Genomic DNA, 13,013 nt, shown 5'->3' with positions numbered 1-13,013 from the left:
CACAAGCAGACGAAATTAATCTTCAACCCAAGATTTTCTTGCCTTTCTTTTACAGCGAATCAATCATTTTTAAATACACGAGGTTTTTCTCTGCATTGCATTAATCCTTTTACTGCAGTCTACTTTCTTCGTGTAAGTATCCCGCCAAGGAACATTATTATCGTCTGACACTGCAGTCGTCTCACGCCACACCATCTATTATTCGTAATCGCCGATGCAGAGGTTCCTAAATGGATGCTGCGGCACCCCTATATAACGCGAGATGGGGAAAATGGGAAAAGCATACATTTAGATTAAATTAAGCTTATAATGGATAACCCTCTTTAAATAAATAATCATTTACTGCCAAAAATGCAGACAAGCCCATTACGACCTTGTAGATAGGGACTGAAATTAATCAAAATTCGCACGCCACCTGCTACGAACAATAATACAAAATCAGAATTGCCAATATAAGTGTAGACACATCCATTTCTAAGTTATCTGTCGCATCTCTTGGCGTGCTACAATAAAATATTAAGAACCACATCTACCGGCTATTTTTTAATTCAATTATTTCTTCGCTTTCTTCTGAAAGCGAAATTGTGACATGCCATTACGCTGCCCAGTAAACTGTAGAGAAAGGGTAAGCGTACATACAGTAGTACTCCTTTATGTAGAAGGTCAGAAACCAAATGTTACAGGCACAGGTGACGATTTGACACAGTTCAGTGGCATTGCAAATGTCCATCGGAGAACGAAAGGTGATTTGTTGTGGAATGAGAGCCAAATCTCCACACAGAAGTGTAGGTCTGCTAGTTCATATGGTCTTTATCATATAGATAAAACACCAGTAGAAAGATTCCGTTTTTTATTCAATAACTAACATGAGAAATTTAATTGCCGTAGGTGATAGTACACCAGAGGTGGAGCCCGGAATCTGAGGAAGAACGCTATGGTTGACAAATTGGAGTATCGAGCAGTGATCAAGTTCCTGCATTTGGAGAAAAGGAAAGCTCAGGACATTGAAGAGGAAATGAAAGCTGTGTATGGGCAGAATTGTCCATCCTATGATACTGTAAAAAAGTAGAAACGGGAGTTCCAGTGCGATCGTACAAATGTCTTTGAAGAGCCAAGAAAAAGAAGGCCACCAACATCCACAGACAGTGAGACGGTTGTAAAGGTTGAGCACCAGCTGTTCAACCTGACACGCAATGGGAATTAGTTAAGGGTCTGCCCAGATAATCTAAGGTATCCGCACGATGGGTTCCAAGATTGCCGACGCCTTTGCAGAAGCAATGTCGAATGCAATGTTCTCGCCAACTGTTGGATTTGTGTAATGCAGATGTTGAAAACTCTTTTGATCGGTTGGTGACAAATGCTGGGTGTATCAGTATGATCCGGAGACTAAAAACATGTTACAGTTTCAGGCAAAAAATGCGGACTTCTATGATCAAGGCATTAAACAACTGAACCATAGATTGGAGAAATGTGTTATTATACATGGAGGGTATATAGAAAAGGATTCGAATTCCTGTGAAGTTTCACCTTTCTTAGGCTATTATTTCTAGATAAAGATAGGAACTTTTTGATACCCCTCGTATTTTCCATGCTTGTGGGATAAAAGAAACCCAGAATACCACAACTTCGACTACTTATTATCTCATGATCATAAGTGATGAAAAGTAGACACATTTCTATTTGTAATAAATATGTCTTATAATAAAAATATCCCTTCTACAAAAGATTTGAGGATCTCATGAAGTACATATTTGTTGCCATCTTAGATTTTGCGACTGTAACTTAACTTTGGGATACCAGCGTATATAGATATATTAAGAACAAAGTTGTCTACTTTTTGAAAAAAAAAAAAAAAAAAAAAAATCAGCGATTGGTTCTCAGCATATATAAAAGGAGGTCATACCGATAAAAAGTGGAGTGTAATTTGCAGCTTAATCTACCGAAGAATTTTTTCTTATTCTTTCGTGATTACCTCGTAAGAACGGTTTAAAAAGGCCTATCAGCTTAACTTGATTATCTAAACTCAAGCGACACAGCCTATGCACTTTGTGTGAAATTGGCAGCGAAGCCAGAAAAGCAGGTCTAACAGGAAAACCGCAGAACGTCGCTACAGACAGAAGGTCATAGAGCAATCGAGGAATGTTGTTCAGACCGGTCACTCACGGTTAGCGACTCGAAGTGGACAGATCTCGTCAGTAGGTCAAACTAGAAGGCACAGTGAGCTCCAGACTTGTCTTGGGCGAAAGCTTTGCGGAGGAAGATGAGGCCGAGAAATTGGGTGGGTGAAGGGGGCGAAAGTAACAATTTATGCATATATTTAAAATGAATGCCTGCCAGAGAAGGGAGAAAGCGATATCACGTGCACACAGCCTTACGAACTCGGCCACTTCTAAAGTGGAGTGCAACCGATATGTGGACATTGAAATCCACTGGGAATCAACAACTGTGCCAACAATGCCAAAATTTTAAATATTCTATTATAAAATCATAATTACTCGTGTATTTCAAAATTCTGTATTCAACCTTTCAGGGTGAACGTTTCCATAGACTTTGTAACCTTTTGCTCTTGGGGTCCGCTTCGCACTTCAGAATGAATGTAATTCACGCCATTCTAGCCAATGGCTGTCCAAGGGATGTCTCCTCAACAGAGAAATAAATTAACAATAACTTTCACTTATTCTCGTAGCTCAAAATAACGCGAATCCGCAGGTTCCGACATTGTGTGAAGGACAATGTTCACATGAACTACATTACCATCTCACAGATCTGAAAACGAGCTAAGTGAATAATGGCGCTGAGCATGCTATCCTCTGTTGCGGAAATCACGGCTACATGAATAAGGGCATCCTCTATACTAGTATAATGGTTTTTGCTACTTATCACTCTTTTACAGAGTTTCGAGTTCTATCAAAGTGGAGGAGGAAATTCTAAAAGATCTCCAATTGGTGCTGTGGTAGTACAGTGTTTCCAATGGGTTATCAGTGTTCTTCAGCCCGAACAACGCCCTTGTACAGACTCATAATGCACTGGCGCAATATGACTTAAGAGATTGCGTTGTGAAATCAACATCCAAAGATTTCATTCCAAGATGAACAGCAGCAGTCATATTGAACAATTTCTCGTCTACTAAATCAGAAATTGTCTCTGATGGTGACTTCTGTACAAATGTTTTTTGGCAATACCATCTATTTCAGGTAACGAAACGACACGCCTAGATGGCATCCAGGCGTGTCCTTTTGTTACCTGAAATAGATGGTACTCTCAACAGTTATGCGTAAAGATAGTTCAATTATGATAGCTGTTTTTCAATCCTGGTTGGAATGGGTGTCTGAACAGATTCTTCTTTTAACTCAATTAAATTGGACACACGATTTCTAAAAGTTCTGTGATCTTAAACGTTAAAGAAACATTCTTCACGTGATATCTTTCGTGATAACTGCATTAATCGCAGTATTTAATTTCAAATAAACACGATGGACGAGTGTCGGTTTAAGGTTTTCTCAAAAAGAAAGAAAATAACAAGACTTTGTAGTAATTATTCCAACTTATATCAGCAAAATAATCCGCAAAAAGAAAAGACATGATTTACGATACGTGAACTGCTATGGCCTTGTTCATTCACTCCAAATATCTGCTCTCTCCAGAGAAGATTAAAGATATGGCGCAGCTGTAAAATAGGAGGCGGGTAGGAATGACTGACTTCTCGCTCATAAGACGTAGTGGAGGGGGAAGAGGGGGATCAGGCACATTTGAAAAGAAGAAGTTTTATTCTGCTTCAATGGAAAACAGATAGATCATAAACCCCACAGAGTTCAGGGTTGCCATTTTTTATGCAGACAGAAGGCAGGGCTCTTCTACTAGCCGGCACGTGTCCAATCAAGCACTGGGTTTGACCAATTAACCGCACCCGAAGGTTGAAAACATGAGGTACATGTGCTTTAAAATAACAGAAACTACAGTCACCACTCTTATTGGAATACGAGAATATTTTAAAGTTCCTACGAATTGCAATTAGAAATGACCGGATTGAATCTTGCGCATCTGGAAATATTAAAAAATTTATAATAATAAATAAAATGGGCGCTGTAAAGTCCAATCTATTCTTCCAGACGTATTCCTTGGGTATTTATATTTCTTATGGCATGTATTTGTGTCATATGACCAAGATGGGTCAGAAATAAAGCATACGTACATCGCGAGTCTTTTTTCAAAATCGATTTATCCATTCAGAAACAAGTCTTGCAGTTCTTAAATACAAATGAATCGGTAAAGATTCAAAATAAGGTTGACAGCACTCTCTCAAAATGACAGCCGCGAGTGTACAACTTTGAGGTTACAGATTCAACAGAAATTAAGCATTGAAATTGCTTCTATCCTCATCAATAAAATATGATTACTCATAGTTTTAATATCGATAATTTTCTAAAATATGTCTAATACTCAATTTTAGTAAGACTAAGCTATTATACGTAATCAAGCGTTGTTGAATCCAGTTTTGTATCTACAAAGATAATTCGTTCCGCCTGAAATCGAGTTTATGATATTAGTCAAAATTTAATGAGTTAACTTTCAAATACAAAATTAATTTATTTAAATTAAGCACCATCGAAACAGTTGAATCAGTAGTGTATGGATAAAGCAGTTTCGTGCATGTAGAGATCATAGAATCCAGCATCCCTCTGAGTAACAAAAAATGACTACTATGTGAATCTTAGGACTAATTCTAAACATTTATAATATCTCAAAATATCTTTGAATGCAGTCGACTTTTCAAAAACATTTATTACTAAAAATTCATCGCAAGATAGCACCTTAAATCTTATCCGACAGGACACTTAGGTCAACAAGTATTTTTCACTTGACTGGTTGTGACTACCACAAGGAAACCAACAAAATCGAATGACAACGTGAGCATCCAAATGTCGATCGACCTTGGCCTCAATAGCGTTCAGCAAAGCTGACCTAAATAATGCATTGCTAAATACTCATTATAGACAGAAAGAAAGACGTTCCTACCTTCTTCCCTATATTCCTTCAGCTCATCTGGGGAGCATCGAGCGACGCTGCCATGAAGGTCAGCTGGGATGGGCTGGAGAAGGTCGTCTAGCTTTTCCGTGTTGGTAGGCTTCATGCATTGCGTGAAAGCGTCGGTGACCTGTGCCAGGTCGATGGTGCTGAGATCGTTGAATAGTTGATTCCTTTCGTCCGCTGTTAGCTTCGGCCAGAACTGCAAGAGGTGTTCTTGTCCGTAGTTGCGGAGTTCTTCACGCAGCTTTTCAACGTCCATGGCAGACGATCTGAAAGACAACGACAGTTAAAATTTACTGTTTTACAAGAGCACGAGGATAGAGGAATTTAACTGCCAGAGAGGCCCACTGTTAACCATGGATATCGTAATTTGAAGTATAGTCTGGATTCGAATGCGCGACATGCGAAACCGTTCTTACACTCGGCTACGACCTGTCTGGTGAATTTTCTCCGATTTTCGCTGCAATAATGTTTTTGTGAGTAAAATGGATTTCGCATACTTAGAGGAATGACAGCAAGTTCCACCCAATTGGATAAATCTGGTCTGCCACAGAAGAAGGTTGTGACTACCACAAGGAAACCAAAATGACATCTACGCAATGGCTACGCAATTTATGAAAATTGTTGTGAACTGCATTAGTGTTTGACTAATACAGTTCATCACGCGGATCAAGAAGTAGAAGCTATTTATTTGTTGGATTTTAAGAGCATCAACAACTTAGGACATACTGCGCCGTATATAATATGGCTGTAAATTGTGTGTGGTCTGTGGTCGATTTGCTGTTTGCTGGACAAAACAACAAAAAAAAAAGTTTCCGGGAGAAAAAACCATGTTATCCGCGGCAAGGGGGATGAGAGAAACATGAGTAGGTTGTTAACCGCGTATTAGGGAGAGGGCCAGAAGTTGGGGTAGGGTTCGGCTCTTAAGATGGTAAAGGGGTTGTCTGTTATCAGTTAACCAGTAACTCTGAAATTATTAATGATCGGGAATGGTAAATGACCAGACTGCTGAAGCATGCATTAAGAGAGAGAGACACTTCAATGTTTACAGCTTCAACAGTTCCTGGTTTCGCATACCAAGCAACTTTTGCATTCAGGACCACAAAGCGCAATAAGGTTGTGGTTTTTCCGAGGCAAGTGTGGGACGAAGGCGAGGCTGTGGTCTTTATAGGCGGCTACATTCGCTACTGCATAACCTCTGACATAAACAGGAATATTGTTCTTGCTTGTTATTGATAACTGTCAAGGAAATCTCATGAGAGAAATAATTATCTAATTTCTAGATACTACGGTTGGCATGTTGGATGAATTGGGCACTGAGGCCAGGCTTTAAGTTTGCGGAAGGAAGGGTTTCCAGACCACAGCGAATTCCAATAATTACGTAAATTTTACAATAAATCTTTAAAAACCATACTTTGATTTTTTTTTTATCGGAAGTTGAGGACAGCAATATGGAGGTTTGGAGTCTGTCATCCTTATAGCCAATGAAAGGTTCACAATTCTTGAATCATCTAACGAAAATATTTTATGAATGATTTTAATTTCGATAAGATAAACTAAATAGCATGAACTGTTGAAGTCGGTTGAATATAAATTTATATTAATTAATGTTTTAACTGTTTTTAGACTTTAATTGCATTTTTTGTCAATATATTACATACGCTGATTTTGACCCTGTCGTGCAAGTTCTTTAAATAATGAAGAACGGAATACATCTGGGTTCAGGAAAGAACAAAGAAATAGGGTTATCCTTGTCAAGAGATAAAGAATGAATAACTAACCTAGCAATCACAAATTCTCTCTCCTCGAACAAATCAGGGCTATTTCTGTTAATGGAATAGATCTCTAAAAGTGTCTTTAATGTTATTCGCAAACAGCATGAAAAGGTACTTTTCCTGGCGACATTGGATGGTTGTGACCTTGCACACGAAGAGCCCGAAGTTTTTATCTACAGCCTTCCCGAGCTGTTTATCTTTGGAATCGGCAACTTTATCGGTTTCTTTATTTGTACTCGTGCAGTATATCCCTGGCATTCGCAGCTAACTGCATCACCAAACCCCCCCTCCCCCAGAAACCCCATTTAGCCAGTGTCGTGTGTCGACTGCGAGAAGTGCCGTTTGTAACAAGTTGCCCGTACAGCAAGGACGGAAGTAGAACCAGACACGATGTAGAACAAGGACATTGAAGGGTGGCTTTCCAAGTCAACGAACGAAGGAATGTGGCGAAAGGTGATCAAGGAGAACAGGTAAAGTGCAGAAAACTTGGCAACCGCTGAAGTGCTGGAATTCCGTTGTTCTGAATAATTGCAATGATTAAATGTCCAAGCGACTGATTTTTGGTCCTTCCCTTTACCTTTTTTTACCTCGCTATCCAATGTTTCTTTTTAATTCCCTTTTTTCGTGCCTCCCTTTTTACAGCTGGATCCAGTCAAAGATATCAAGTTGCCACTTTATATATTTTTTGTTACTTTTCCTTTCAAAAACGATAAGAATCAACAACTCCCAGCAGCCCCTAGAGGAAGGCAACATTCTACGACAAGTTACACCCGTCGCTTAACAAGAACAACGGAAGGGTGGTTAATGTCGAGTTACGGAGGAGAGAAAAATTACTTTTTTTTTTTTGGCTAGTAAGAGTCGCCCATCAGCTGCCTTTACGCTCGTGATTCTACCACAAGGACGAAATTAAACTATTGTCCTTAAATTGTCAGTAAAAACAACTTAATTGCTTTGAATGGAGTGGTGCTCTCACTGACCTCTCTAAACTGACTTTTTCCGGAAAAAAAATGGGCGATTCCCATCTTTATTATCATGGAGGGACCGGAACATATTTCCCTGATTATATTCCATACAGTGAAACGATTATTCATTTAACAATTTCCTTATTGGAGGGTGTACAGTGCAATATGGGCATAATGCATCAGTCCACCCTCCAATAAGGAACCTTCGTGTAGATGAAGAAAGCGACATTTTCTTCTTTTTATCCACACATTAAAGTCTCGAAACAATCTTAGGTTGCTGAAGGTAATTCTTTGTTATTCTAATGATAACCAAACCATACGAATCAGGAGTGACGTTATATTGAGAAAGCAGAATGAGTGGGCGAGAGGTGCTCTTGTTGGTGGATTTTCAAGGCAATATTGGACCAGTCTACGACGTCTGTACAAATTTGAGTACCCGGGTTAGTCCCGATTTAAGAGGCATTTAATAATTCTTCCAGTCTCCAATGGGATTCGGACTCAAATATCTCCTGGCGAGTGTCAGGCACTAATGACGAGTGGAGCCAATTTACAATCGGTGAGGGCAGAAAGCGGAAGGATTTTAGTCCTTCACTGAGCTGATGCGTAGCAATCTCTGGGAATATTTCAAGCAGCAGTGAGAATTTACGTGCACGACAGTATAACTGGAATGAGCACGTGCAATTTATTCCTCCTCCCCCAATTACAGATGATTTATGTAAACCCTTAAGTCCTGATTTCTTAACAGAAGATTACAAATAATGAAAAATCCGATTGGATAGTACAACACACAGAAGTCATTTTGATTGAGAGTTCGATGGTGGGGCGCCCATGTATTAAAATAAGGGGGGCGATTACTAACTTGTGCAACTACGATTTTAATCAATTTGTTTTGTTTTCTGTGGAAAAAGAAAAAACTATTCTTCTGGTGTTATGCGAGGAAAACGAATCCCTGATGGGACATTAATACTCATTGAGACACAAAAATAGTCTAAAATTCATAGCCTACTTTTGGACTTGTAGTACGTGCTGCTGGAGTTAGTCGCCTGGTTTACATAAGCTAAACAAATAAAATAAAGTCTCAGCATCCTCTGCATAACTCGGCTGTTGTCCCCCCCCCTCGTGGCAGCGACCAATGCCACGAGCCCAGCTGTGTGTAGTTTCACTAATGAAGGTTCAATGTTGAAAGAAATTTCAAGTCTGAAATATTCAAACGAGGGAAAGAAGAATGCATAAGAAGCTTGAATGCGTCATTTCTTCGCTGATAGCGGCTGCTGGAAGTACGGATGCAGGATCGATATACGCATATTGAACAATTTTAAAACGTAAAATCAAAGGATAAATTTTGCTTTAGTGATCAGTTCTGAACTTTACATTACTGATTATGTAATTCTCGCCGTGCGCGTGCATTTTTTTTTTTTTTTAAATCTTCTTCGCGCCAGCTATTTCACAGGTTCCCTGCAGCTTTCTTCAATTGATAGATGCCATTTCTTAATTGATATAAGGATGCATACGACCCAAGTTGGAAAGGAATTTTGGGTAAAACTTTAGAACAGGGTTCCCCTTGCAAATTGACATGCCTAACCCGCTATGGTTAGTGTTAGTCAGGGTATTACCCCCCCCCCTTGCCGCTGTTTTAAAATCACAAACTCGATTAATATTTTAAAATAGCTGCAAGGGGGAGTAAACACCCTAAGACTGGAGCAGTCTGGAGGGGGGGGCCCTATTCTAAAGATCAGCCGAATTTCGGTTTCACGTGTCTCGCAAGAGATAGTACGAACTTCTGTCTAGGCGTGAATGATTGCGGAGAGGGGAGATTAAGAAGTAATCTTCCCTTTTTTTAGTACTGTAACTGAAGAAGATATCAAAGAGCGAACACGTTGCGAGATGAGAGCCACGATTGTTTTCTACTTGGTAATGAAGCAGTAAAAGTTCAGCAGCTCATCGGGGGCTACTAACCCCTATCTGGCTTTATATACCAAGTACCGACTCTAATGATATACTGCGAATAGATCGGGAGGAACGTTTCATCTCACTGGGGGCCCTTTTCCCTACTACTGTAGTACGACCAAAATGGGAGGGTGCTGAGCAGCTTACATAACCCTCTCGGGAGATTCATTTGCACGAGAGAAGCAACAGAGTTGCGTATGAAAGCGCATACACAGGTTAGAGGCAAAATGAAAACATCGCGAGCCTGTAACTAGAGCGAGCTGCATACAAGTATGCAGTCAGTCAGGTACTAGTATTTGAGCAGTTACGGATCACTTGATGCGTTTCGCAGGAATTTTATACAGGTGGTAGCGTAATGCACGTGATCCGAAAGTACGCGAGAGAGCGCGGACATCCGCTCGAATGGTAATAACGAAACGAGTAGGCACGAAGAAGAAGCAATAGATGGGACTTACCTGGCAAAAGACACCACGTCGGAATATACAGCCAACACCGAGAAAAACGAGCTTTGCCCTCCGCCAGTCAGTGGCCCAAATGACAGCGGCAGGTATACTCACACTCGCTCGTGTAAGCTGGCCTCTGGCACAGCGCCAAACTGTGTCGCACGTTCCTGTTTAGCTAGGAATTAGACTAATGACGTCATCGCGGGAAAAGGACGGGTACACGCAGAAATACCATCGTAGTTTCGCAGTTGTTGCCATAGAAACGACACACGGACGAAGACACCATCCTGATCGAAATGCGTCAATTAATATTTATGGCAGCGTGATAACAGTTTTGCCCCTCTCTCCCCGCGCACACTGCTTCAATTGCCATTCCAATGTGCTCGTGATGCATCGTCTAATAAACTTGCGCGTACCACTTCTTGGATCGACTCACTATGTTCACCTTGCCCACAGCTGTGAAATCTACGAGGACTTCAGGAGGATCCTAATAACAAAACTACGCTTCAACTACCAAAATCAAGAACACCTCACCCTACAGAATGAAGAAACTTACCGAGCTCTGACTCAATTTGCAATGGACTTATTTACCAGGCAGAAAGCGCTACCACCACCTTAGTATCCGAATCAATAGGTCATAACAACCATGACTGCCAATTGTTGCTACGCATCATTGAGCCATGGATGCTAACGCCTTGGACCAACTTGCACAAGACTTGACTAGCAGTGCAATAAAAGACAGGGTCCGCACATACCTTGACAAATTCCTCATCATTGATTTCTGGACAAACTTCTCTCGCCCAGATGTGACACATTTCATCAAGAAGAGGCCTAGCATCGATCCCTGGACTTGACCATCAATCTTGGACTCCCGGTTTTGACCCCCCCCCACTGTTCGTTCTGATGGACTACTGGACCAGCCTTCAGTCTGGATGCGACACAGACTCACCAAATGGAGCCCCAATGACGGCACCTGAACTAGACCTTACTGAACATGACCCATCCACCATAGCAGCACTCACACTGCTGGATTTCCAGCAAGTTGTCGGCTCCAACTGACTGGCCGTGCTAGCTGTACCTACCCTGAACTTGCGGAGTATATCTCTCTCTCCTTTTTTTTTTTTTTTTTTTTTTTTTCGGCTTCTTTCTTCTGTTTCCTGCCATCCGTTCTTTTATCCCCCCCCCCTATTTTTCTCTTACAGAATGATTTTTTTTTTTTTTTTTATATTTATTTTTTTATTTATTTTATTTTATTTTTTTTTTTTGTGGGGTTGTGGTTTTCGTCCACCCGCCACCCCACTCCTCTCTCTGGTGAGGCACTGGGCATGCCACACTGTCATCAGGGGCCATCTTCCCTATTGGACCCTTTCTTCTGTTTCCTACCCTCCAGTCTTCTGCCTTCCTCCCTTACTTTTCTCTTGCACAACGTTTTTTTTTTTTTTTTTTTTTTTTTATTTAGTTTATATATATATATATATATATATATATATATGTGTGCGTGTGTGTGTGTATATACATATATTTATATATACACATACACGCATTCCCCACAGGTCTAAATCTAAAAACATCAAAATTACTGCCCGACCTATTTGGCCCTAGAACAAGTTATCAGCGAACAACCCTACGCTCTGTTAAAATTACAACCGTTGCTCAAGAAACAGCGATCAGCTCATTCTCAAATCTGGTCCTAGCCACTGAAATCCCAGGAAAGTAGGTGGCAGGACCCGCCAGAGTACTCTAGCTACAGTGGTACACCCGGTCAGCCTCCCCGTGGCATGGTGTGGTAACGTCGGGTCCCACTAGGGGCTCGGCGGCTAATAGACCGGAGGAACAAAGGGCACAACACAATATACAGCACATGACCCCCACACACTTCAAATCTCTGGCCCCGATACAATGTACACCCGCGGAGATGGGAGAAATCCCAGGAGCCGTTAGACACTAACATACCTTATACCTTATACCTTATGTTCGCCTGCAGTCCTTGATGGAGGGGAAAAAATCACGAAGACTCGTGGTCCGAAGATCCTTTTGAATTACTAAGACGCGACAGACTGAAAATCGGGACAATGGTGACCTATTGTCTTTGTAATCTAAGAACTGGTGCCCACTTTGAAAAGGAAACTCCTGCCATCCCAGATTCACTGAGGAATGTAGTAATTAACCGACTACACAAATGAACCTCGGTCCGTGCTGTAATTAAAAGTATAAAGTTGGGGCCTCCCAGGGACTTGAAGGATCCTGTATTGCAACGATAGCAACCCAGCATCACAATTGAGAGTTGAGATTTGTTCGAGGTCAAACGAATAGGCCAAGCGCCATGAAACGTACATATTTGAATATCCCTCGTCAGATCCATCCCAGTCATGTATTAAAATATTATTTCATAATATTTTAACGCATGGAATAGGCCTACTTATATTTTTGTTAAAGACGATGTCAGTTAATGCTCATATCAAGAGAAAGGCAGTCTGTCTATTGCACTGGCGCGAACGGCTCCACGAGACTGTTCCATTTAATATTTTCAAGGTTCAGGCCATGAAACTCACTGGAAAGACAAACAAGCTCACGCTCCAATTCAATTTCAAACGATCCCCCAGAAAATGTACCTCAACCCCCTCCCGTTATTTAAAAAATTGTATGGACGTTGTCGACTTTTGATCCTATCACCAAATTATCGGTAAGGATCAAGTCGTCTTATAGCAAACTAAGAATACTCCCAAGACAAGCGTTGGGATGAATTAAGAGCTCTGTTAACACGGTAGCGGCAATATCGGATTGCAAATTTCGGGGGAAGGGGTGTCAAAATAAACACAGGATTTCATATTTAGGGGCATAAAAGGGACAGTGGGACA

The 13,013-nt window shown here is 40.9% G+C and overlaps 1 protein-coding gene across 1 annotated transcript in view; it reads right to left on the bottom strand.

Moving 5' to 3' along the window:
- The window catches only part of mmy (UDP-N-acetylglucosamine pyrophosphorylase mmy), a 95,827-nt gene extending 85,539 nt beyond the window's left edge, over positions 1–10,288 (bottom strand). The window contains exons 1-2 of the mRNA XM_090372921.1: positions 10,168–10,288; positions 5,017–5,297 (exon numbers count right to left, since the gene is read on the bottom strand). Coding sequence (XP_090229047.1) covers positions 5,017–5,287 — 271 coding nt within the window. The 5' untranslated portion in view covers positions 5,288–5,297; positions 10,168–10,288. The remainder of the gene's footprint in view (positions 1–5,016; positions 5,298–10,167) is intronic.
- Positions 10,289–13,013: the final 2,725 nt, after the last annotated feature.

This window comes from Mastigoproctus giganteus, chromosome 4 (assembly GCF_048544385.1).
Source record: "Mastigoproctus giganteus isolate SK-2022 chromosome 4, ASM4854438v1, whole genome shotgun sequence".
NCBI lineage: Eukaryota > Metazoa > Arthropoda > Arachnida > Uropygi > Thelyphonidae > Mastigoproctus > Mastigoproctus giganteus.
Note: the sequence above shows the minus strand (reverse complement) of the source record. Positions and strands in the feature narration are given on the sequence as shown.